This window comes from Hypanus sabinus, chromosome X1, assembly GCF_030144855.1.
Source record: "Hypanus sabinus isolate sHypSab1 chromosome X1, sHypSab1.hap1, whole genome shotgun sequence".
Lineage (NCBI taxonomy): Eukaryota > Metazoa > Chordata > Chondrichthyes > Myliobatiformes > Dasyatidae > Hypanus > Hypanus sabinus.
In genome coordinates this window covers 27502208-27527942 of record NC_082738.1, presented here as the reverse complement: position 1 = coordinate 27527942, position 25735 = coordinate 27502208, and the positions used below count along the sequence as shown (strand labels likewise).

General features: G+C 44.6%; 1 protein-coding gene across 5 annotated transcripts in view; it reads right to left on the bottom strand.

Moving 5' to 3' along the window:
- LOC132384725 (ankyrin repeat domain-containing protein 33B-like) overlaps window positions 1-25735 on the bottom strand; it is a 59598-nt gene that overhangs the window by 33019 nt on the left and 844 nt on the right. Inside the window, exons 2-4 of one of the 5 annotated variants that reach the window (XM_059956134.1) lie at window positions 20509-20579; window positions 8723-8801; window positions 7524-7848 (exon numbers count right to left, since the gene is read on the bottom strand). In XM_059956134.1, coding sequence (XP_059812117.1) covers window positions 7524-7808 — 285 coding nt within the window. In that variant the 5' untranslated portion in view covers window positions 7809-7848; window positions 8723-8801; window positions 20509-20579. Of the gene's footprint in view, window positions 1-7523; window positions 7849-8722; window positions 8802-20508; window positions 20580-23436; window positions 23470-25735 lie in introns of those variants that run through there. The other 4 variants (XM_059956133.1, XM_059956136.1, XM_059956132.1 and 1 more) reach the window with 4 other exon arrangements.

The following is a 25735-nucleotide window of genomic DNA, read 5'->3' as shown; positions in this document are numbered from 1 at the left end:
ATGGATGCAGTAGGAGGTGAGGAGCTCAATGCAATAGCTATCATTAAAGAGGTAGTGCTGAGCAAACTTGTGGGTCTGAAGATAGACAAGACCCCTGGTCCTGATGGAATGCATCCCAGGGTATTGAAAGACATGGCAGAGGTTATAGTACAGGTTTTGGTGATAATTTACTACAACTCTCTGGACTTTGGGCAGGTCCTAGAGGATTGAAAAATGGTGAATGTCACACCACTGTTCAAAAAAGGATGTAGGCTAAAGGCAGGTAGGCATAGGCCAGTTAGTTTAACATCTGTAGCTGGGAAAGCTATGAAGAAGAAATAATAAGGCATCTGGAAAGAAATGGATCCATCAGACAGATGTAGTATGGAATTAGCAAAGACAGCTCCTGTTTGACAAACTTACTGGAGTTCTTGGAGTATATAATGAGCGTAGTGGATGGAGGGGAACAGATGGATGTTATTTACTTGAATTTCCGGAAGGCATTCGGTAAGGTGCCACATAAAAGACTTATCCATAAGATAAGGATGCATAGAGTTGGGGGTGATGTATTAGCATGGATAGAGGATAGGTTAATTAATAGAAAGCAGAGAGTTGGGATACTTGGGTGTTACTCAGGTTGGCAATCAGTGGTGAGTGGTGTGCCACAGGGGTCAGTGCTAGGCCTGTAATTGTTCAGAATATACATTAACGATCTGGAAGAGGGGATCGAGTGTAATGCATCTAAGTTTGTTGCTGACACTAAATTGAGTGGAAAAGCAAATCGTGCAGAAGATACGGAGGGTCTGCAGAGATAGGTTAAATGAGTGGACAAGGGTCTGGCAGATGGAGTACAATGTTGGTAAGTGCAAGGTCTTTGGAAGGACTTTGGAAGGAAAAATGGAAGAGCAGATTATTAGTTAAATGGTAAAAATTGCAGCATGCTGCTGTGCAGAGGGACTGGGGAGTGCTTGTGCATGAATCAAGGTTGATTTGCAGGTGCAGCAATTTGGAAGAATGAGAGGAGATCTTATAGAAACATAAAATTATGAAAGGGGTAGATAAAATAGAGGCAGGAAAGTTGTTTCCATTGGTAGTTGAGACGAGAACTAGGAGACATAGCCAGAAGATTCAGGGGAGTAGATTTAGGATGGAGATGAGGAGGAACTGCTTTTCCCAGAGAGTGGAGAATCTGTGGAATTCTCTGCCCAATGAAGCAGTGGAAACTACCTCAGTAAATATATTTTAGACAAGGTTGGATTGATTTTTGCATAGTAGGGGAATTGAGGGTTTTGGGGAAAAGACAGGTAGGTGGAGATGAGTCCATGGCCAGATCAGCCATAATCTTATTGAATGGCAGAGCAGGCTCGAAGGGCCAGATATCTTAAGTTTTTTATGATAGACTGGACATAGGGACAATGCTTCCTATAATGGGGAAGTCTTGAACCAAAGGGCACAGCCTCAGAATAGAAGTCATTGAGTATATTTAAAGTGGAATTCGATAGGTTCTTGATTAGTCAGGGGGTCAAAGGTTATGGGGAGAAGGTAGGAGAACAGGATTGAGAGAGCTAATAGATCAGCCATGATGGAACGATGGAGAAGACTTGATGGACCAAATGTCCCAATTCTGCTCCTATGTCTTATGGCCTTATGGTCTCTCTCTCTCCCCTCCGTTTCTCGACAAGTTTACCAATTTCAGCAAGTGAAGCCTTTGCCATCAGATTTCTGAACAGTCCATAAACCCACAAAAGCTACTTTTTTTGCACTATTTCTTGGTGTAATTTTATGTCTTGCACAAAAAAACAACAGATTTCACATCATTTGTCAGTGATAATAAACCTGATTCTGTTTCTGCACTCAGGTTCTCTTTGTTGTATGAGATATCTTATCTAATACAACAGTAGAAAAACAAGTTAATGCAGCACATTGAACCAATTTAACAAGCAGAGCTTACTTACAGTCATACAACTACACAGGCTAGTTCATACTGCCCAGTTTATTTACTACCACAGTCAATTTACTACACACAGAAGAGTCCAATTATTACCATAGATATTAACATGGGTATTTAATGTACCAAATAGCGACCAATTAGTGAAGGAAAGACAAGTACTGAAAGAGGATCTTGTCATGAATCTGAAGAGAGTTCTGCATTGGATTGAAAGGTCAAGAAAGTTTAAAGACTGAGCAATTCAGAAGGCAGCCGAGTTAAACGTGATGAGGTTGAGAGACTAGTAAAATTGATGTCTTCGTGTTATTCCTTTTTGCACTGTGTGGTGCATTAGTAGTATTTTTTTGTCATGCCTTTAGCGTTTGTTTTTTTAACAAGGCCGAGTCACTAACTCAATCCAGCACAGATGGAAAGCGTGCAAGGGGCCAGCCTGTTTCAAAACTGGGACCATTCACCTCGAAGTCCAGTGCTGATGCCCCTACACCACCAATCAGCTGGTTAACTTCAGGTATGCCATATTAAATCAATGTTGTATCAAACAAACTTTGTTTTCTTCATTAGGGCCATAGAACATAAGAAACAGAAGCAAGACTGGGCCATTTGGTCTCTCAGGAGCACACGTAATATCCATTTGAATGATTATTGAAGAATATTATAAAGATTTATTGTAACTCAGAGTCTAGTTATTGCAAATATCAGAATTTAATTCATGATACTGAGTTTATTTACTGCAGTAAGCAAAGTCAATTAACTACACCTGAAAGATACCAGGTAACTCAGTAAACAGTCAATGTAACTGAGCAAGCAGCACCCATTTTAAGCCATTTGTACAGTGGCAGGAAAGGAATTTGGCTCAGCAGATCAGGGTAGAAATAGGATCAGTTCGGGTGGCACTAAGAATCAGCAGAGAGGAGAAAACATTGGTGGGGGTAGTTTATGAACCTCTGGATAGTATTGTGACATCGGGCCCAGCATAAGGAGGAAATTAAATTGTGTGTAACAGGGTAAGGCATGGGGGACTTTAATCTATAGAGGTTGGTAATGTAGAGGATGAACTTCTGGAATGTATCCAAGGTGGAGTTCTAGATCAGTGTGTAGATAGACCAATAAGAGGAGGGGCCATACTGGACCTGTGTCTGGTCAGGTGACTGACCATTCAGTCGGAGAACATTTGTGGAGTAGTGATCACAAATCCTTAAATTTTATCTTCGCTGTAAATAAGGGCAAGTATGGGCCTTGTGGCAGAATATTCAGTTGGAGCAGGGCAAATTACAAAAGAACAGGAACTAGGGAGAGTTAATTGTGAACAGCAATTTTTTGGGCAAGTCCACATCCAAAATGTGAAGGATGTTTAAAAACAACTTCACAGAGTGCAGGTCAGGTATGTTCCAGTCAGAAGGAAGGACATGTATGGCAAGATTATGGAACCTTAGATGTCAAGAAAGGAGCTAAAATTAGTCAAGAAGTGAAAAGATTTGTCAAGGTTTGGACCATAAGACCAGAAAATATAGAAGCTGAATTTGGCCCAACGACTCTGCTCTTCCATTCGATTATGTCTGATATATTTTTCCCTATCAACCCCATTCTCCTTCCTTCACCTGTAACCTTTGGCACCCTTATTAATCAAGAAACGATCAACCTCAGCTTTAAATATACCCAATGACTTGGCCTCCACAGACATCTGTGGCAATGAATTCCACGGATTCATCACCTTCTAGCTAAAGAAATTCCTCCTCATCTCTCTTCTAATTGAATGCACCTGTATTCTGAGGCTGGCCTTCTAGTTCTAGACTCCCCCAGTATAGGAAACATTCACCCCACATTCTCCTCTACCTAGTCCTTTCAATATTTAAGAGGTTTCAATGTGATCCACCCCTCCCCCCATTCTTCTAAACTTCAGCAAGTATAGGCCTGGAGCCATTAAACATTCCTCATATGTTAACTCTTTCTTTCCCAGAATCATTCTCCAAACCCTCTCTAATGCCAACACATCTTTTCTGAGATAAGGGACCCAAAACTGCTCACAATACTCCATGCCATCTGACCAAACCTTATAAAGCCTTCGCATCACATCTTTGCTCTTATATTCTAGTCCTCTTGAAATGAATGTCAACATTGCATTCCTCACCACTGACTCCACCTGCACGTTAACTTTTAGGAAATCCTGCATAAGGACTCCCAAGTTCCTTTGCCACTCAGAGTTTTGAATTTTTCTCCCCATTCAGAAAATTGTCTACATTTTTATTCCTTCTGCAAAAGTGCATGACCATACACTTCCCGACACTATATTCTATCTGCCACTTCTTTGCCCATTCTCCTAATCTGTCCAAGTCCTTCTGCAGACTCCCTGCTTCCTCTACACTACCTGCCCCTCCAGCTATCTTCGTATCATCCACAAACTTGGTCACAAAGCCATCAATTCTGTCAGCTAGATCATTGACATATAACATGAAAGGATCACGTTAGATTATTCATGCAAATAGAGTTAGATGTAGCAAAGACAGACAGAGAGAAGAGAGGAGAGAGGGAGAGGGCGAGAGAGAAAGAGAGACAGAGAACAAAGAACATAGAAATTCATAGCACATTACAGGCCCTTCGGCCCACAATGTTGTGCTGACCACGTAACCTACTCTAGAAACTGCTTAGAATTTCCCTAGCACACAGCCCTCTATTTTTCTAAGCTCCATGTATCTATCTAATAGGCTTTTAAAAGACCCTGTTGTATCTGCTTCCAGTACTGCCGCTGGCAGTGCATTCTATGTACCTACCACACTCTGTGTAAAAAACTTACCTCCGACATCCCCTTGGTACCTATTTCCAAGCACCTTAAAACTATGTCCCCTTGTGTTAGCCTTTTCAGTCCTGGGAAAAATCCTCTGGCTATCCACATGATTAATGCCTCTCATCATCTTATACACCTCTATCAGGTCACCTCTCATCCTCTGTCACTCCAAGGAGAAAAGGCCAAGTTCACTCAACCTATTCTCATAAGGCATGCTCCCCAATCCAGGAAACATCCTTGTAAATCTCATCCAGACTCTTTCTTTAGTATCCTCATCCTTCCTGTAGTGAGGTGACCAGATCTGAACACGGTACTCCAAGTGGGGTCTGACCAGGGTTTCATATAGCTGTAACAATACCTCACGGCTCTTGAATTCAATCCCACGGGTGACGAATGCCAACGTACCATATGCCTTCTTAACAACACTGTCAACCTGCGCAGCAGCTTTGAGTGTCCTATGTACTCAGACCCCAAGATCTCTCCAATCCTCCACACTGCCAAAAGCATTATCATTAATATTATATTCTGTCTTCAAATTTGACCTACCAAAATGAACCACTTCACATTTATTTGTGTTGAAGTCCATCTTCTCAGCCCAGTTCTGCATCTTATCAATGTCCCACTGTAACCTCTGACAACCCTTCAGACTATCCACAACACTCCCAACCTTTGCGTTATCAGCCAACTTACTAACCCACCCTTCTACTTCTTCATCCAGGTCATTTATAAAAATCACTAAGAAGAGGGGTCCCAGAACAGATCCTTGTGGAACACCACTGGTCACAGACCTCCATGTAGTCAGAACGCAAACCATCTACAACCACCTTTTGCCTTCTGTGGGCAATTCTGGATCCACAAAGCGAGATCTCCTTGGATCCCATGCTTCCTTACTTTCTGAAGGAGCCTTGCATGAGAGAGGGAGGGAGGGAGGGAGGGAGGGAGGGAGAGAGAGAGAGAGAGAGAGAGAGAGAGAGAGAGAGAGAGAGAGAGAGAGAGAGAGAGAGAGAGAGAGAGAGAGAGAGAGAGAGAGAGAGAGAGAGGAGAGAGAGAGAGAGAGAGGGAGAGAGAGAGAGAGAGAGGGAGAGAGAGAGAGAGAGAGGGAGAGAGAGAGAGAGAGAGTTTTATATAGTGTATGAAACATCATGCCTTTGCTGTATTTTAAAACTCTATGGACATTGTTTGCTTTATTGAATAATCTGTGCTGTTAACAAAACTCTTGCATTAAATAAATTTGTTTGCTATGTGTAACATGGATTCTGTTTGCTGTATTGAATAGACATTATCCGCTGTGCTAAGTTTGTTTACTCTTTACTGTGTTAAAACATTCCTTTATTGCATTGAATTTTCTCTGCTCTTTTAAGCAATCTATGAAATTAACCAGAATATTGGCTCCTTTAAACAGGTCTTCCTGTATTAAAGAGAATATTTGTTGCATTAAATGGACACAGATTCCCTGTATTTAATCAGTGGTTTTCTGCAATGAAAATATAATTTTGCAATGTTAACTTGATTGTTTGTTGTGTCAAATAGACTCCACTTTCACTGAGAAAGAAGTTGTTTGCTGTGTAAAGTTAAGTATTTTTGATGCATTAAATAGAGTCTGCACTATGAGATGGTTTTTGTAGTAAAGAGGCGGTACTTCATTGAATAAGTAACTTTATCCCAGTGATTAGACTACTGAATTTAAGAGACACTTTGCTTCATTTAAATGAACTTTGCTTGTTGCATTAGACACTGCTTCTTTGAGTACATCTGCTTTGTTGCCAATGTAAATTCTGTATGTTCAGAAATTAGACTTAATTGTAAATATATGTTGATTGCCATAACCTATGTGTGAATTTAATTAGTCATCACATTCGGTGGCCACTTTGTTAGGTACCTTCTGTACCCAACAAAGTTGCTCCTGAGTGTATGTCTGTGGTATTCGGCTGCTATAGCCCATCCACTTTAAGGTTTGACTTGTGCATTCAAAGATGCTCTTTTATTGTAATGCGTGGTTATTTGAGTAACTGTCATCTTCCTGTCAACTTGAACCAACCTGGCCATTCTCATTTGAGCAGTCTGAATTTACAGGGGATATTTCATCCACAGACCTGCCGCTCATTGGATGTTTTTTTGTTTTTGCAACATTAGCTTGTAAACTCTAAAGACTGTTTTGCAAGAAAATCCCAGGAAATCAGCTTTTTTGTTCTACCGGTGGAAGGAGGGGGGATTGTTGCTCGCCGTCGCTTACGCGTGGGAGGGAGGGGGAGCTGGGGGGGGCTTTGGGGTTCTCACATTTAACTGTCATTCATTCTTTGGGGCACTCCTCTGTTTTCATGGATGTTTGCGAGGAAAAAGCATTTCAAGATGTAGATTGTATACATTTCTCTGACATTAAATTGAACCTTTGAACCTTTTCTGAGATACTTAAACCACCCCATCTGGCACCAACAATCATTCCATGTCAAAGTCACTCAGATCACATTTCTTCCCCATTCTGATGTCTAGACTCAACAACTGAACCTCTTAACCATGCCTGCATGCTTTTATGCATTAAGTTGCTGCCACGTGATTGGCTCATTAGATATTTGCATTGCCCAACAGGTGTATAGGTCTACCTAACAAAGTAGCCACCGAGTGGTTAATTCAGTGGCTGAAATAGTGGTGACAATATGCAATTTCAGTAAGTTAGATTTAGATTTTTAGATTTAGATTTATTTATTATCACAAGCACATTGCAAACATACAGTGAAACATACCTGACCAATTAATTCAGTAAGTAAGTTATATGCAATCAGAGAAAGTAAAATGATAAATATACATATTTCTTACCCTTTCAATTTCATCCGCTTCACTAATTTCTTCTTCTTCCACTCTGGTCATTAGCATTTCCCAGACACTTCTCTGAGCACAGGCCTCATACGCTATTGGAACTTTGTTTCGTTGCCATTCACCGTTTTGTTCAGTTTCAGGAGGGGAACAGTTAATACTGTTGGGACCCTCCAATTTGCCACTGTAGCCCTCATTGGGGTCTTGCTGAACAGAATAACGATAGCAGGGTGCAGCTGAGATGAAGTCCTCTGCCTTCCTGTGAATAGAATCCCCACTCTTTGCCATGTTAAGAGTTGCCACACTCCGGTCTCAGATCTTTTCTAATCTTTACAGCAATCATAAAAGGACTGTGGTTAAAACCCAGCTGGGAAGCTTAATCATTACTGGACATTATCCCGCCCACTGTCCTTGACTGAGTTGGCCAGTCTTGAAACTAAGCAGAATTCAACAGTGGAATGTGTGGCAGGGGTTAATCTATTTATCAGATCTGGGCCCAGCAGCAACCCTATTGCAGGAGTCCATAAGCTAAGGGGTGAATGCACACAGTCTTTTTCCCAGAGTTGGTGAATCAAAAGCTAGAGGGCATAGGTTTAATGTGAGAATGCAAAGATTTTATAGAGACCAGGAGGGGGGGGGCAACTTTTTCACACAAAGTATGGTCAGTATATGGAAGGAGCCTCCAGAGGAAGTGGTTGAGGCAGGTATATTTACCGCATTTTTAAGGTACCTGGACAGGATTATGGATAGGATTGGCTTAGAGCAGGGGTTCCCAACCTGGGACCCATGGACCCCACTGGTAGGAGTACATGATTTACAGGACTATAGGCCAAACACTGACAAATGGGACCATCTTAGATGGGAATCTAGGTCAGTATGGACAAGTTGGGTTGAATTACTCTGTGACACAAGTACAGGAGGTTTTGGGCCTAATGTGCTTCGAACAATTCAAGACAGTGAGTGGCAGCCAAGAAGGTGGAGGTTTCCTTTCAATTATAGCAGAAATGGCATTAATGGAGTGATTGTCACCTCCCCTACACCGACCCCATTCCACAGTTATCACCCTCAAGTCCAGCCACGCCACTGAAAAATGGCGTGGCACTTACCATCCGCTGCTGGCACAGAGACAGATGCAATGTCAATTGTGTCAACCTTCATACCCCCGCTGGTGGTAGCTTTCTGGGACAAGGGGTGTAACTCACCTGTCACCTGGTCCCCGGAATCCTGCTCAGAGTTCACGACCTTGGCTCTAGCTTGAGTGTAGACTGCTTCCACCTCTAACTTGAAGCATTAAGAGAAGGTTAAAAAGATAGAAAGTATTTATAAAGCAATAAAGATAAAGTATCCCAGATTTATACACAAAGGAAAAAAGGAAATTGGGCTACAGCTGCTGTGTTACGTGCCTGCTAATATGATGAACTGATAGTGAAGCTTTGGCCCGACTCCGCCCTGGATCTGTGGACTCAATTTTGGTTCAGAATGTTATTGTTCTCTTCAACTGTTTGCATGATCTGTGTTTTTTTCTTTCTCTTGTATATTGGGTGTTGGTCTTTTACTTTTATTTTTATTCTTTTTTTTCTTTAATTGGGTTTTTTGAGTTCCTTGCTTTGTGGCTACCCATGAGCAATACATTCTCTGATAATAAATGTACTTGAATCTTGAATCCTTGAATTTTGAACCAATTAAAATTAAATAGAACAGATGTCACCCTTAAAGAAATTATTAAAAATAATTAAGTTATTAGAAACTAACCATTTTTGTTTTTTAAAAGTAAATGCCATATTAGGTTGATTCTATGACATAGAGCAAAATGATTTCTTTTGTGTTTAGTTGCCTCAAATAAATCTGCTGGTTTAGTGCAAGCTAACAGATTGAAAAGCTGTTGCAGCATCAAAAGTTCAAAGTAAATTTATTATCAAAGTACATATAGATAAACAAAGGCTAACAAATAACCAATGTGCAAAAGACAAATTGTGCTAATATTAAAAAGTAGTAAAATTATTTCTACACTATGGTGAACACACTTATACACACGTGAAGTCTTGGCAATTGACTGAATCATAAGCTAACAAATTAGAAACACAAGTTTACCGGGGCTGCAAAAGTATGAAAGGAGCAGGTATCACAGTCAAATGAAAGGAAAACTAGCAAAGCAATATGTCAATAGTCCAACTGGAGAAGGGGCTGCTCTCAACATCCTCTTAGGAAATGAGTCTGGTCAAGTGGTTGACGTGTCCTGTTAGAGTGAAGGGCAAGGCTGGCAGGAAACAGGAACCCTGGCTGCCAAGGGACATTGAGTAGACACCAGAGACTGCAGATGTTGGAATCTGGAGCAGTACAAAAGGCGTGGGAACAACTCAGTGGGTAGATCTAGGGCCACTGGGACCAAGCAAAGGCCTTGAAGAGTATAAGGGATGTCGGAGTACATGGAAGAAGGCAGAGAGAGCAGCTCCCTCAAGAAGCAAAATGGCAATCTATGTATGGAGCCTCAGGAAATGGACAAGCTCTTAAAAGAATACTTCTCATCTGTCTTTACTGTGCAGAAGATCATAGGAGGTAGTGGGTTCAGCAGAAGGAACAGTGATATCCTAGAGCATATCATCATTACAAAGGAGGTGTTGGAAGCCCTGAAGTACATAAAGGTGAACAAATTTATAGAATGAGGGAGGTTAGCATTGAAACCTATCGAATATTGAAAGGTCTAGATAGAGTGGTCATGGAGAGGATTTTTCTTATAATGGGTGAGCCTAGGACCCGAGGGCACAATCTCAGAATAGAAAGAAACCCCTTTAGAACAGAGATAAGGGATTTCTTTAGCCAGAGGGTAGTGATTCTGTGCTCTATGTTTGTGATTAGTAAGGGCATCAAAGGTGATGGGAGGAAGGCAGGACAATGTGGTTGAGGGGGATGATAAATCAGTCATGATGGAATGCTGGGTTCACTGTTGTTTGTCATCAACATTAAGTGATTTGGATGAGAACGTAGGTGCAATGTTTAATAAGATTTCAGATGACACCAGAATTGTTGGTGTGGTAGACAGTGAAGAAAGTTGTCTAAGGTCACAACAGGATCTGATCAACTGAGGAAGTGGGCCAATAAGTGGCAGATGAAATTTAACTCAGACAAGTCCAAAGTGATGCAATTGGGAAGTTAAATCAGGGCAGGACTTGCACAGTGAATGATAGAGTCCTGGGGAGTGTTGTAGAACAGGGAGACAGAGGGATACAGGTACCCTGAAAGTGGTAGAGAGGGTGGTGAAGAAGGTGTTTGGTGTGCTTACTTTCATCATTTGAGGCAATAAGTACAAGAGTTGGGGCATTATGTTACAGCAGTGTAAAACATTAGATAGGCCATACTTGGAGTGTTGTGTGCAGTTCTGGTAGCCCAATTATAGGAAGGATGTGATTAAGCTAAAGAGACTCACAAGGATATTACAGGATTGGGGGACTTGAGTTATCAGGAGAGTTAGACATGCTGGATTTGGAATGAAGGAAGCTGAGAGAGACATGATAGAGGTATATAAAATTATGGGAGACACAGATAGGGTGGACAGCCAGGAACTCTTTCTGTGGTAGGGGTGTCTAAAAACTACAGAGCATGGGTTTAAGGTGAGAGGGAAGGGGGTTAAAGGAGTACTGTACTGAGGGGGTAAATTTTTCTCAAAAATAGTAGATGAGCTGTTTTCTCAAAAATAGTAGATGAGCTGCCAGAGGAAATGGTGGAGGCGGGAACAGGAGCAACATTTGTGAGGCATCTGGCGACATACTTGAATGAGCAGGGCAGAGAGGGTTATGGAGTTCAAGCAGGCAGTGGGATTAGTATGGATAGGAATGACGGTCAGCACAGCCATGGCGGGTCAAGGGGTCTGTTTCTATGCTCTACTATTATATAACTCCAAGAACTATGTGACCAAGTGCTCTCTTTGTTTATATTATTATACTGGGAGTACTGAACAGGCTTGTATCAGATGCTTGTCTGGCAGAAGCCATCGAGTAGAAAATATTCCGTCTCTGTCTTTCCCTTTCTCACAGCAAGTTCTCTTTCAGTCTCAGCAAGTTCTGTATATTAATAGAGCCATTTTTGTTTAGATTAACTCACTGTCCATCACACAGTATGTTAGAGAAAGAGTCGGACAGACTGACCCAGGCACAGTCTCATTCCTGGCCAGCCAGTTCACAAGGTCCTTGATCGAAGACACTAAAATGGACATCACATTCCCCTTTACTTTTGGCATCCATGATAACTAATGCCTTGAAACAGAAGTAGCTGCATGCAGTCAGTGGAAAGTATGCAGCCAAGACAGTTGGTGATGCAATTTCTCGGAAAAAAGCTGATTCATCTAAAGCTCTGCCATGTTGGGCCGTGCCAATCCAATGGATGCACCGCTTATCACGGAGGGAAAACCTCGCCTTCAGCTCCTGCCTCCAACCATCTGCACCATTTAAACAGGCTGTAAATTACTTGTGGATTTGTTGGCGACTGATTTGGAATAGAAATTTGTAAGCAACATCAGCTGACCCAAAAATGCTGGCAGATCTGGGTTGTGCCTATGTTACATGGATTGGTTTCCATGGATAGGAATAACAGTCCATTAGTTCCTCGCTGCTGTGCAGCCAAGTGAAAGGTTCCTGATACTTGGGGAACAGCCATGATTACCATCCTCAGGCAGCCCAAATAGAACTTGGCTTTTGCACTGGTTTGATCCTCATCTCTAAGTGTCAGAGGCCTGACTAACAATAATAACGAATAAGTCGGGACCCACGGTGGAGCCGCAGTAAAATCTAGCATCAACAATTAACCTGCTTCACCATATACGTTTACATGTATTAGGAACTTGCTGTACTGTGTTGGAATAATATGCAACAAAAACAACATTCAACAATTATGAAGAATACAGGATTATAGAAAAGTAAAGAATACATAAAAAGCTAATAAAATTAGAGGTTAAAGATTGAATATGGCTTAAATACAAAAATATAGGCATGGGTTTACAATTTAAGTGGCATTATAAATAGTTTACAGCATTATAAATAGTTTACAGTGCAGCGGAGTGACAGGGGGATAATAGATAGAGGGGGTAGTGGAGTTAATTAGAATAGTTGATCAGATTAAGACGAGAGCCACATTGCCACACACAACTACAATGAGCATACACTGCAGAAGTGTTCTGCTCCTTTCCCCAGCTGGGGCCCCACCCCACTGCCTCCTTCAGCTGTATCATCCAGCACAATATGGCACTAAAGCAGACACAAGAGACTAGAAACAATCAAATCTGGAGCAACAGGAAATGCTGGAAGACCTCAAAGGGATAGGCTGCATTTTGGAGAGAAATGGAGAGCAGCCACTTCTGTTCAAGACCCTTCAACAGGAGTGGAAAGATAGAGGAGAGAAAGCCTGTATAAAGAGGTGAAGGGTGGGGCAACAGCTGCCAGGTGAAGGGCAGATCCAGGTGAGGAGGGATGATAGGCAGATGCAGGGGAGGAGAGCGGAGTAAAGATAGTGACAGAGGCTGGGAGGTGACGGATAGAGGTGACAAAGAATTAGAGATGGTGGGATCTGATCACTGAGGAAGGTACAGCATGGAACCAACTAAAGGAGATGCGCAGAGCAGATGGGAACATTGGAAGGAGGGAACCTATTGGGAGGAGTGGGTGGGGGAGGGGATCCAGTGGGAGGGGTGTGTGGGTGATGGACAGATGGAGTGGGTGGGGGAGGGGACCCAGTGGGAGGAGAGTGGGTGATGGACAGATGGAATGGGTGGGGGAGGGGACCCAGTGGGAGGGGTGTGTGGGTGATGGACAGATGGAGTGGGTGGGGGAGGGGATCCAGTGGGAGGGGTGTGTGGGTGATGGACAGATGGAGTGGGTGGGGGAGGGGACCCAGTGGGGGTGTATGGGTGATGGACAGATGGAGTGGGTGGGGGAGGGGACCCAGTGGGAGGGGTGAGTGGGTGATGGACAGATGGAGTGGGTGGGTGAGGGGACCCAGTGGGGGGTGTGTGTGGGTGATGGACAGATGGAGTGGGTGGGGGAGGGGACCCAGTGGGGGTGTATGGGTGATGGACAGATGGAGCGGGTGGGGGAGGGGACCCAGTGGGAGGAGTGTGTGGGTGATGGACAGATGGAGTGGGTGGGTGAGGGGACCCAGTGGGGGGTGTGTGTGGGTGATGGACAGATGGAGTGGGTGGGGGAGGGGACCCAGTGGGAGGGGTGTGTGGGTGATGGACAGATGGAGTGGGTGGGGGAGGGGACCCAGTGGGAGGGGTGTGTGGGTGATGGACAGATGGAGTGGGTGGGGGAGGGTACCCAGTGGGAGGGGTGTGTGGGTGATGGACAGATGGAGTGGGTGGGGGAAGGGACTCAGTGGGAGGGGTGTGTGGGTGATGGACAGTTGGAGTGGGTGGGGGAGGGGACCCAGTGGGAGGGGTGTGTGGGTGATGGACAGATGGAGTGGGTGGGGGAGGGGACCCAGTGGGAGGAGTGAGTGGGTGATGGACAGATGGAGCGGGTGGGGGAGGGGACCCAGTGGGAGGAGTGTGTGGGTGATGGACAGATGGAGTGGGTGGGGGACGTTACCCAGTGGGAGGGGTGTGTGGGTGATGGACAGATGGAGTGGGTGGGGGAGGGGACCCAGTGGGAGGGGTGTGTGGGTGATGGACAGATGGAGTGGGTGGGGGAGGGGATGCAGTGGGAGGGATGTGTGGGTGATGGACAGCTGGAGTGGGTGGAGGAGGGGACCCAGTGGGAGGGGTGTGTGGGTGATGGACAGATGGAGTGGGTGGGGGATGGGACCCAGTGGAAGGGGTGTGTGGGTGATGGACAGATGGAGTGGGTGGGGGACATTACCCAGTGGGAGGTGTGTGTGGGTGAAGGACAGATGGAGTAGGTGGGGGAGGGGATCCAGTGGGAGGGGTGTGTGGGTGAAGGACAGATGGAGTAGGTGGGGGAGGGGATCCAGTGGGAGGGGTGTGTGGGTGATGGACAGATGGAGTGGGTGGGGGAGGGGACGCAGTGGGAGGGATGTGTGGGTGATGGACAGATGGAGTGGGTGGGGGATGGGACCCAGTGGGAGGAGTGTGTGGGTGATAGACAGATGGAGTGGGTGGGGGAGGGGACCCAGTGGGAGGGGTGTGTGGGTGATGGAGAGATGGAGTGGATGGGGGAGGGGACCCAGTGGGAGGAGTGTGTGGGTGATGGACAGATGGAGTGGGTGGAGGAGGGGACCCAGTGGGAGGAGTGTGTGGGTGATGGACAGATGGAGTGGGTGGGGGAGGGGACCCAGTGGGAGGGGTGTGTGGGTGATGGACAGATGGAGTGGGTGGGGGATGGGACCCAGTGGAAGGGGTGTGTGGGTGATGGACAGATGGAGTGGGTGGGGGACGTTACCCAGTGGGAGGTGTGTGTGGGTGAAGGACAGATGGAGTAGGTGGGGGAGGGGATCCAGTGGGAGGTGTGTGTGGGTGAAGGACAGATGGAGTAGGTGGGGGAGGGGATCAAGTGGGAGGGGTGTGTGGGTGATGGACAGATGGAGTGGGTGGGGGAGGGGACCCAGTGGGAGGGGTGTGTGGGTGATGGACAGATGGAGTGGGTGGAGGGGGGGACCCAGTGGGAGGAGTGTGTGGGTGATGGACAGATGGAGTGGGTGGGGGAGGGGACCCAGTGGGAGGAGTGTGTGGGTGATGGACAGATGGAGTGGGTGGGGGAGGGGACCCAGTGGGAGGGGTGTGTGGGTGATGGACAGATGGAGTGGATGGGGGAGGGGATCCAGTGGGAGGGGTGTGTGGGTGATGGACAGAAGGAGTGGGTGGGGGAGGGGACCCAGTGAAGGGAGTATGGGTGATGGACAGATGGAGTGGGTGGGGGAGAGGACCCAGTGGGAGGGGTGAGTGGGTGATGGTCAGATGGAGTGGGTGGGGGAGGGGATACAGTGGGAGGGGTGTGTGATGGACAGATGGAGTGGGTGGGGGAAGGGACAGTGGGAGGGGTGTGTGGGTGATGGACAGATGGGGTGGGTGGAGGAGGGTACATCCACAAATTTGCTGATCCAGTTAACCACATTATCAGCCAGATCCACTAGCTCATCTTGCATGTCAAGTGACTGAACTTTGACCAAGCTCCCATGTGGAAGCTTGTCTAAGGCCTTGATAAAGTTCATGTAGACAGCCACTGCCTTGCCTTCATTAGCTTTCCTGATGACTTACTTGAAAAATTCTACAAGATTAGTTAGACATGACCTACCATGCACAAAGCTATGCTGACTATCATTAATTGGTCTCTGTCTTTCCAAATACTTTACTGATGTCAAGCTTACCAGCCTATAATTTCCTGGTTTATTTTTAGAGCCTTTCTTAAACAGTGGAACTACAGTCGCTATCCTCCAATCTTCTGAAACCTCACCTGTTGTTAAAGGTGATTTAGGCACTGGGGATTTGTCCACTCTATTTTGCCTCAAGACGGCAAAAACCTCCCTGTTTGTAAACTGTATAGGGTCCATGTCCTCACTGCTGCTTTGCCTCACATCTACAGATCCCGTGTCCTCTCCTGAGTAAATATAGATGCAAAAAATCCATTTAAGATGTCCACCATCTCTTTTGGCTCCACACATAGATTAACATTCTGATCTTCCAGAGGATCAATTTTGACCCTTGCAATCCTTTTGCTCTTAACATATCTGTAGAATCCCTTAGGATTCCCCTTCGCCTTGTCTGCTAGAGCAACCTCATGCCTTCTTTAAGCACTCCTGATTTTTTCTTAAGAGTTCTCTTACATTTCTTATACTCCTGAAATAACTATGCCTGCTATGCACTTCCTTTCTTTTCCTTAACCAGGGCCTCAACTTCTCTTGAAAACAAAGGTTCACTGAGCCTATTCTTGCCTTTTATTCTGACAGGCACGTACAAGCTTTGTACTGTCAATATTTCACTTTTGAAGGCCTCTCACTTACCTAGTATTGCTTTGTCAGAATAACAGCCTACCCCATTTCACACCTCAAAGAAGAGGAAATCTGCAAATGCTGGAAATTTGGAGCAACACACACAAAATGCTGGAGGAACTCAGCAAGTGAAGCAGCATCTACAGAAAAGAGTACAGTTGACATTTTGAGTCGAGACCCTTCAGCAGGACCTGCACTTTGTGTGTGTTGCCAAATCTTTTCTGATCAAAATTGGCCTCTCTCCAATTTAGAATGTGTACCCAAGGACCAGACCTATCCTTTTCCATAATTATCTTGAAACTAATGGCATTATGATCACTAGATGGAAAGTGTCCCCCCATACAAATTTCTGTCTCATATCCGAATAGGAGATCAAGTATAGCACACTCTCTCATTTGGAACTTCTATGTACTGATTAAGAAAACTTTCCTGAATACATTTGACAAACTCGATCCCTCCTAGTCCTTTTACAGTATGGGATTCCCAGTCAATATGTGAAAAGTTAAAATCACTTTCTGCCACAACCTTGTGTTTCTTGCAACAGTCTGTGATCTCTTTACAAGTTTCTTCTTCTAAATCCTGTGGACTGTTGGGTGGTCTACGATATACAGTAACCCCATTAACAAGGTCTTATCTCTCTTATTCCTCAATTCCCCCCATAAAAACTCACTAAACGAGTTCTCCAGTCTGTCCTGAACTACTACTGCGTAACATTTTCACTGACTATTAATGCCACCCCTCTCCCTCTACTTTTCAAACTACAGAACCCCAGAATATTGAGCTGCCAATCCTACCTCTCCTGCAATCATCTCACTAATGACAATAATATCATAATTCCAGGTGTTGATCCACGTCCTGAGCTCATCTGCCTTTCCTGCAGTACAGAACTCAGAACATTAATCCCACCATGCTCAACCTTTTGATTTCTGACTTTGTCTCAGGTCAAAACAGCATCTGTCTCCACAACCACTCCACTATGTGTTCTGGCACTCTGGTTCCCATCCCCCTGCAACTCTAGTTTAACACCCCTTTCCCCCATGAAGTACCACCAAACCTTCCTGCTGTGATATGAGACCCCTTAGTCCCCCTCCAGTTTAGGTGCAGACTGTCTCTTCAGTACAGGTCCCACCTTCATGGAAGAGAACCCAATGATCCAAAAATCTGAAGCCCTCCCTCCTACACCAACACGTTAAGCTGTATGATCTTCCTATTTCTGGCCTCATTAGGACATGGCATGGGTAGTAATCCTGAGATCACAACCTTGGAGGTTCTGTCTTTTATCATTGCACCTAACTCACTTTCCAGAACACCTTTGTCATTGGTACCTATATGGGCACTGGCTGTTTAACCCCTTTCATACTCCTGACTATCACCCAGTTTCCTATGTCTTGCACCTTGGGTGTAACTACGTCTATTTATGTCCTGTCTATCAACCCTTCCACCTCTGGAGTGATCCAGAGTTCATCCAATTCCAGATCCAGTTCCTTAGTGCGGAGTGTTAGAAGCTACAGCTGGATGCACTTCTTGAAGGTGAAGTCATCAAGGACACTGGAAAAGTCACTGCCTTCCCACATCCTACAAGAGGAGCATACCTGGCATCCATACTGCTCTAACTGTGCAATTATAAAGAAGGAAACAATAAATAAGTAGAAATAAACTGGGAAAAAAAATCTACCTACAGCTTTTTGGCTTCTTTCACTCAAGTCTAGCTGAAGCCTCGAGGAGCTAAGGCCTCAAATTTCCACTCTAACAAGGCCCACTCTAACAATGGCCACTCACTTGCCCCTGCTAATGAATCCTGATCTCCGATTGGCCACTGTTCAAACACCAAAGCTCCCACAAAGCATTGCTTTTTAATACACACTCTCCGGCCTGTGTGATTCACCTCTTCATTCCCTCCTTATCTCTGATTGGGCGGTGTTCAAACACCAAAACTCCCATGAAGTGCTGCTTTCTAAAGCACGCTCGCCGGCCCTTGTGATTCACGTCTTCAATGATGGTGGAATGATGTTGGAATCTGATAGGAGAGGAAGGGGAAGCACAGAATCAAGCGAGGTGGGTAGATTGTGCTGTTAAGAGTAGCTGGGCCCCTTCCTGACCACGTGATCAATGTTGATTTGGCTGCATTTCCTTGAACAATTTTCCCATGCAGTCTCTACCTGGACCATCAGAATCTTTTCATCCAAGAGCAAAGAATCACATCAACAACATTATTTTTATTTTTTTCAGATCTAGGGATACAGGGACACAATGAGCCCGTGGCGTGTTACCAGTTAACCTACTAACCCGTATGTCACTGGAATGTTGGGGGAAAGCCAAGGAGAGAACACACAAACTCCTTTGAGACAGTGGCAGAGTTGAACCCAGGTCACTGGTACTGTTATAGCATTACGCCAATTACTGTGTTAGTGTGCCGCCAACAAAAGGAGAGTCATAAACGATCAAAGCATCAATTAATGCTGTCGCCTATTCCCCGAGAGCCCAACTTCTGCCTGTCTTTCCCAGCAGCATGGCGTTACTCAGTGATTGGTAAGTTGTGGTCATGCTATGTTGCTACCGGAAACGTGGCAACATTTGCAGGCTGCCCCCAGAATGTCATCGGATTGACCTTGTTGTTTACACAAACAATGCATTTCACTATATGTTCCGATGCTTTGCTGTTACATGTGACAAATAAAGTTGATTTTCCCCTCCTTTTTAGTCCTGACTTTGACAAGAAACATCTTTTAGTGCTTAAACCAGCAATTGTCAGTGAAAAGTTCTGACTAGAAATTTCTTATGCAAGTTCCGTCAGCCCCATAATTGTACGCTATAATTTTCACATGTTTTCTCCAACATTATCGAATTTCTTCCTGTCTGTTCATGTACAAATTGGTTCTCCTTACCTTTCAACAACAAGAACACTTCATTACCTGTAGGCAACTGCACACTGCAAAAGGCATGAAAAAGTACCTGTGTTCTTTTTCAATCGACACGTTAAAAATAAGCAGAATGTGCCTCAAGTGATCACAACACAATGTATAGATTATCTGCAAACTCACTGTGGAATTGACTGGATATAGTTCTAGCTCTGACTCAACAGGGCCTACACTTACTTTAACACTAATACAACTTAGTTTCTTGCCCGTCTCCAAGCATTGCTTCATTCCAGATCCTCAGAGAGTAAAAATGAAGGAGCCCTACATACATTCCCCTGTTTCTGCCCTTCCTCCACCAACCCTTCATGTACTGTTCAAGTCTTGCCTTTCTTTGCATGGTGTGAGGTTCTGTTGCTCACACAGGCAAACAAAACAAACCTTGGCGCTGGATAGATGGAAATTAAAAGGTTTTGAAAGCCAAACTTCAGTTCAGAAAATAAGTCGTTTTAAAAAAATTTAGGAGACTTCAGACAGATTCTTGGAAATAGTCTGTGCCTGTGCCAACTATTTATTGTTGCACATTACTAACAAATGGACATACGTAGCAAAATGTACAATTATATTTTCAGGTCACTAAGCAGTATCGACGAAGAGAGGCTGATTATGGTGGCAGCACACTTTATAGATCTGGAAGCTGACAGATTCAATAGCAACTTTTAAAACCTGATTCTCTCTCTCCTCTCCCTCCCCCCCTCCAATCAGGTAGAAGATACAAAAGCCTCAAAGAACGTGAACCAGGCTCAAGGACAGCTTCTACCAACTGTTGTGAGATGATCAAACGGTTCCCTAGTACAATAAGTTGGACTCTTGACTTCATAATCTACCTCATTATAACCTTGCACCCTTTTTCTATCTGTACTGCGCTTCTCTGTAACTGTAACATTCCATTCCACATTCTTTTATTGCACTAGCTTAATGTACTGTGTAATGATTTGATCGGTATGAACAGTAAGACAAGCTAAGGTAACGGTAACAAGCTAACGGTAAGACAAGCTTTTCAATGTACTCCAATGCATATTACAATTATAAACCAATTCTAACTCCAGTTCCAATTACAAGAGCTTTCTCCATGACATCAAGTGGAGCTGGGTAGAATTCATGCCACAGAATAGATCACAAATGGTCCATACTACAATCACCTTCACGGGGCCAATGAACTTTCCTCTCCCTTTGCTTGTTGATATCAGAAAGATTGCCATTAAATCAGTACCTAAGGGACAAGAAATTAAGGAAAATTTTACAATTGTAAGCTCACATCTGAATTAAGGTGTATCACAAAGAAAAAGTTTTACTGGACCACTGTTACAATAAGATCACGAATGTTTACTGTGCTATACCATGCTCACACTTCAGAAAGCTTGGTCGCCTGGCTGTACTTCTACACCCCGAGTACAGGCAGAGACTGAAGACTGCAGCACCAGCAGTGAGGACCAAGAAGGTTTGGACAAGGGAGGTGCAGGAGCACCTACACGACTGCTTTGAATCGGTGGACTGGAATGTATTCAGGGATTCATCTTTGAACCTGGATGAGTATGCTGCAGTTGTTACCGACTTCATTAAAACCTGTGTGGATGAGTGTGTGCCCACAAAGACTTACTGTACATTCCCAAACCAAAAGCCGTGGATGAAGCAGGTGGTCCGTCGTCTGCTGAAGGCTAGATCTGTGGCATTCAAGTCTGACAACCTAGGCCTGTACCAGAAAGCCAGGTATGATTTGCAGAGGGCTATTCCAAGGGCGAAGAAACAATTCTGAGCGAGGTTGGAGGCGACATTGGATACATGTCAACTCTGGCAGGGCTTGCAGGACATTACTTCCTACAAAGCGAAACTCAATAGCATGAATGGCAGCGATCCTTCACTACCAAATGAGTTTAACACCTTTTATGCCACTTTGAAAGGGAGAATATAACTACAGCTGTGGATCCCTGCTGCACCCGGTGACCCGGTGATTTCTGACTCGGAGGCCGATGTTAGGCTATCTTTCAGGAGGGTGAACCCTCGCAAGGCCCTGATGGAGTACCTGGTAAGGCTCTGAAAATTTGTGCCAACCAACCGGCAGGAGTTTTCAAGGATATTTTCAACCTCTCATTGCTATGGTCAGAAGTTCCCACCTGCTTCAAAAGGGCAACAATTATACAAGTGCCCAGAAGAGTAGTGTGAGCTGCCTAAATGACTATCATCCAGTAGCACTCACATCGACAGTGATTAAATGCTTTAAGAGATTGGTCATGGCGAGGATCAACTCCCGCTTCAGCAAGGACCTGGACTCACCGTAATTTGCATATCGCCACATTGACTTCCTAACTGCAAGACCACAACCGGTGCTGATTGGGATTTAATATCTTTTCCTCACTGACAACACTGGTGCATCTCAAGAATGCATACTGGTCTACTCTCTCTATGCCCATGACTATGTGGCTAGGTATAGCTCAAATACCATCCATAAACTTGCTGGTGATACAACCATTGTTGGCGGAATCTCAGATGGAGACAAAAGGGTGTACAGGAGCGAGATATACCAGCTAGTTGAGTGGTGTCGCAGCAACACCCTTGTACTCAATGTCAGTAAGACCAAAGAACTGACTGTGGACTTCAGGAAGGGCAAAACAACAAAACATGAACCAATCCTCATAGAGGGATCAGAAGTGGAGAGAGTGAGCAATTTCAAGTTCCTAGGTGTCAAGATCTCAAAGGATCTAACCTGGTCCTGACATATCGATGCAGCTATCAAGAAGGCTCTATTTCATTAGGAGTTTAAGGAGATTTAGTTTGTTGCCTAACACACTCAAAAACTTGTACAGATGTACTGTGGAGAGCATTCTGGCAGGCTGCATCACTGTCTGGTATGGAGGGAGAGGGCTACTGCACAGGACCAAAAGAAGTTACAGAAAGTTGTAAAGTTAGTCAGCATCATCTTAGGTACTGGCCCCTGTAGTATCCAAGGCATCTTCAAGAAGCAGTGCCTCAGAAAGGTAGGTCTATCATTGAGGACCCACAGTACCCAGGACATGCCCTCTTCCCATTGTTACCACCAGGAAGGGTACAGAAGCCTGAAGGCACACACTCAGTGATCCAGGAACAGCTTCTTCCCCTCTGCCATCCGATTCCTAAATGGACATTGAAACCATGAACACTACCTCACTTTTTAATTTCTGCTTTTGCACTATTTAACATACACACATATACTCAATGTATTTGATTTACTTATTTTTTCTAGATTATGTATTGCATTGAACTGCTGCTGCTAAGTTAACAAATTTCACGTCACAAGCCGGTGATAATAAACATGATTCTGATTCTGAAGTTTTATTCCTTGAAGAACGTTTTGTGTCACATCTATCCCACCCTGTACCAGACTCCATTGCACTTGTGGCATTGCTAACTTACAAAGACAATTCTATTTCCAGCAAGTATGTACTATGAAAGAAAGGGCAAGGTATGAACATCACCGTGGCTGTGGTTTTCTGAGCCTGCTCATACAATGTTCTCAGCCATGTCCTTTGCAACGGATATAACATGATTTACTGGCTAAGGAGCTCTGTTGCCACGTTAGTACAGTTCATATTCTATTTAAAATTACCTGTAGTGAGCTTTGAAAGGTACAGACAGATCACACAAGCTGCAACAGTATGCCATTATGAGCACATGGATTGGACCTCTATCAGCTGCATCAGTAATAGTGAGCATTTTCAGGAATTTAACAAAATCTGGGAAGGTAATAGGACACAGACAAGGTCCTCGTTCTGTCATCCCTGAGCACGACTGTGATTCCCATTGTACAATGAGCTTCGGTGAGATGGAATTTGTTGTGTGCCCAGGAGAGTTTTCTCAAACAAATTGTAGATGGCCCTACTGGAGAGGGGACAAGACTACATCTCCTGTTGGATGAACGCTGACCTCTCTAACTTCTGTTCCCCACCTTTATTTGCTTTTCTCCCCATTCTGGTTACCCTCTCGACCCTTCTCCACTTCCTTCCCTTTATTCAAGGGTCCACTATCCTCTTCTTTACCCTCCCCCCGCACCCCGCACCTCACCAGCCAGCTTGTACTCCTTCCCCTCCCCCTACCTTCTTATTCTGGTTTCTTCCAGTCACGGTGAAGGGTCTTGGCCTGAAACATCGACTGTTTATTCCCCTCCATAGATGCGGCCTGACCTGCTGAGATCCTCCAGCATTTTGTGTGTGTTGCTCAAGATTTCCTGCATCTGCAAAATCTCTTACATTCTTACTGACCACAGCCACGTACCTGAATATTCATGACTGGTGGCTCAGTGACTATGAACTTGTAGCTCAGTGAGCACAAACTTGCACTTTAATGACCACTGCCTTGCTAGTCAGTGACCTCTCTCCTGTATATTAGTGACTTTGACCTTGTATCTCAATGACGGTGTGGTTATATCTCACTGGCTATGCCTTGTATCACAGTAACAGTGACCATCTATCTCAGTGACCTCTGCCTTGTAAGTTTGTGACTGTGAACTTTCCTTTCACTAACCCTGTATCAAAGATTGAGATTCAGACAAGTCTATAGTCATATTCATCAGGGTGCAGTGAAATTCCTTGCTGTCGTGAAGCTCACAGAGTAACGAGTGTACACGGTGACAATAAGTACCACAATAAACACGGCGACAAACGCAGAACAACAGAACGGTGCAGACAGGCAGTGCAAACTGAAATGCTAAAGTGACAACAGAGAGAGGCAGAGTTAAGAGTCTGAGAGTGTGTCAGCAACACTGGGAAGGGGGTACGAAAGAGGTGATTGGTCCTTTCCCAGACATAGCAAATAGGAAAGGGAATGGTAGGCGTCCTACTGTTAGTCTTCTTGAAGAAATGTACTGTGAAGACGGAATGGATAGAGGGAAGTGACAAGCCTGTGACGGATCATGATGGTAGAGGTGGGCACCATTACAATGTATAAAGGGCACTAGGACAGGTACATGGATAGGAATGGTTCAGAGGGATAGGAGACAAACACAATAAGTAAAATGAGCTTATTTTAGACACACATCTTAGTTAGCACGGACAAGCTGGGCCTCAACGCCTGTTTTTATTCTGTATAAATCTATGAGTGTGAATTGAACCAGCTCATTGATTGAACCTAGTTCAAGAAATCAACAACTGTAATCGCAGACCTCCTACCCGATGTGAGGTTTTGAAGGTTAAAGCAACAGAGCAAGAACAAGCAACAAGTTCTGGTGAAACATTAAAGAGTCATTCAAGTATACAGCACAGCAACAGGCTTTCCAGCCCATAACTACATCAAACGTCTGCTCACGTAATCCTACCTTAACCTCTGTTACTCTCCCCTTTGATTCTGCCCCCCACCTGTACACTGGGCACAAATTACAACAGCAAATTATCTTGGGATGTGGGAAGAAACTAGGGCACCTGCAGACATAGGGACAATGTGCAAGCTCCACCCCAAGTATCCATATCACTTGACCATAAGACACAGGAGCAGAATTAGGCCATTCGGTCCTTCAAGTCATCACCATTTGATCATGCCTGATTTAGTAACTCTCTCAATCCCATTCTCCTACCTTCTCCCATAATCTTTCACACCTTGATTTATCAAGAATATATTGAGCTCTGCCTTAAATACATCCAATGACCTGGCCTCCACAACCATCTGTGGCAATGAATTCCACAGATTCACCACATTCTGGCTAAAGAAATTCCTACTAATCACTGTCCTAAATAGACATCTCCTTATTCTGAGGTTGTGCCTTCTGGTCCTAGACTCCCACACATTTCCTCCACATCCACTCTATTTTGGTCTTTCAACATTCCCTAGGTTTCAATAAGATCCCTTCTCATTCTTCTAAACTCCAGTGAGTAAATGTCCAGTGCTTCAAACACTCCTCATATGATCCCTTTCATTCCTGGAATCATTTTTGTGAGCCTCCTTTGAACCCCTTCCAAGGTCAGCACATTCTTTCTTAGATAAGGGGCCCAAATCTGCTCACAATGCTCCAAGTGAAGCCTCACCAGTGCCTTATAAAGCCTCAGCATTATATTCTAGTCCTTTCGAAATGAATGCTAGTATTGCATTTGTCTGTCCTCCACTGCTTGTATGCCAGCTACTCCATCCTCAGCCCTATCACTCAGTTTCCTACTCCCCTAGAAAATGAGCTTACATCCTCCCCAACAGTCCTAGCAAACCTTCCTGCAAGGATACTGATCCCCCTTGGGTTCAGGTGTAACCCATCCCTCTTGTACAGGGTCATACCTTCCCCAGAAGAGATCCCAATGGTCCAGAAATCTAAAGCATTACCCTCTGCACCAGCTCCTCAGACACACATTCATCTGCCAAATCATCCAATTCTTACCCTCACTGGTGCGTGGTTCAAGCAGCAATCCAGAGATT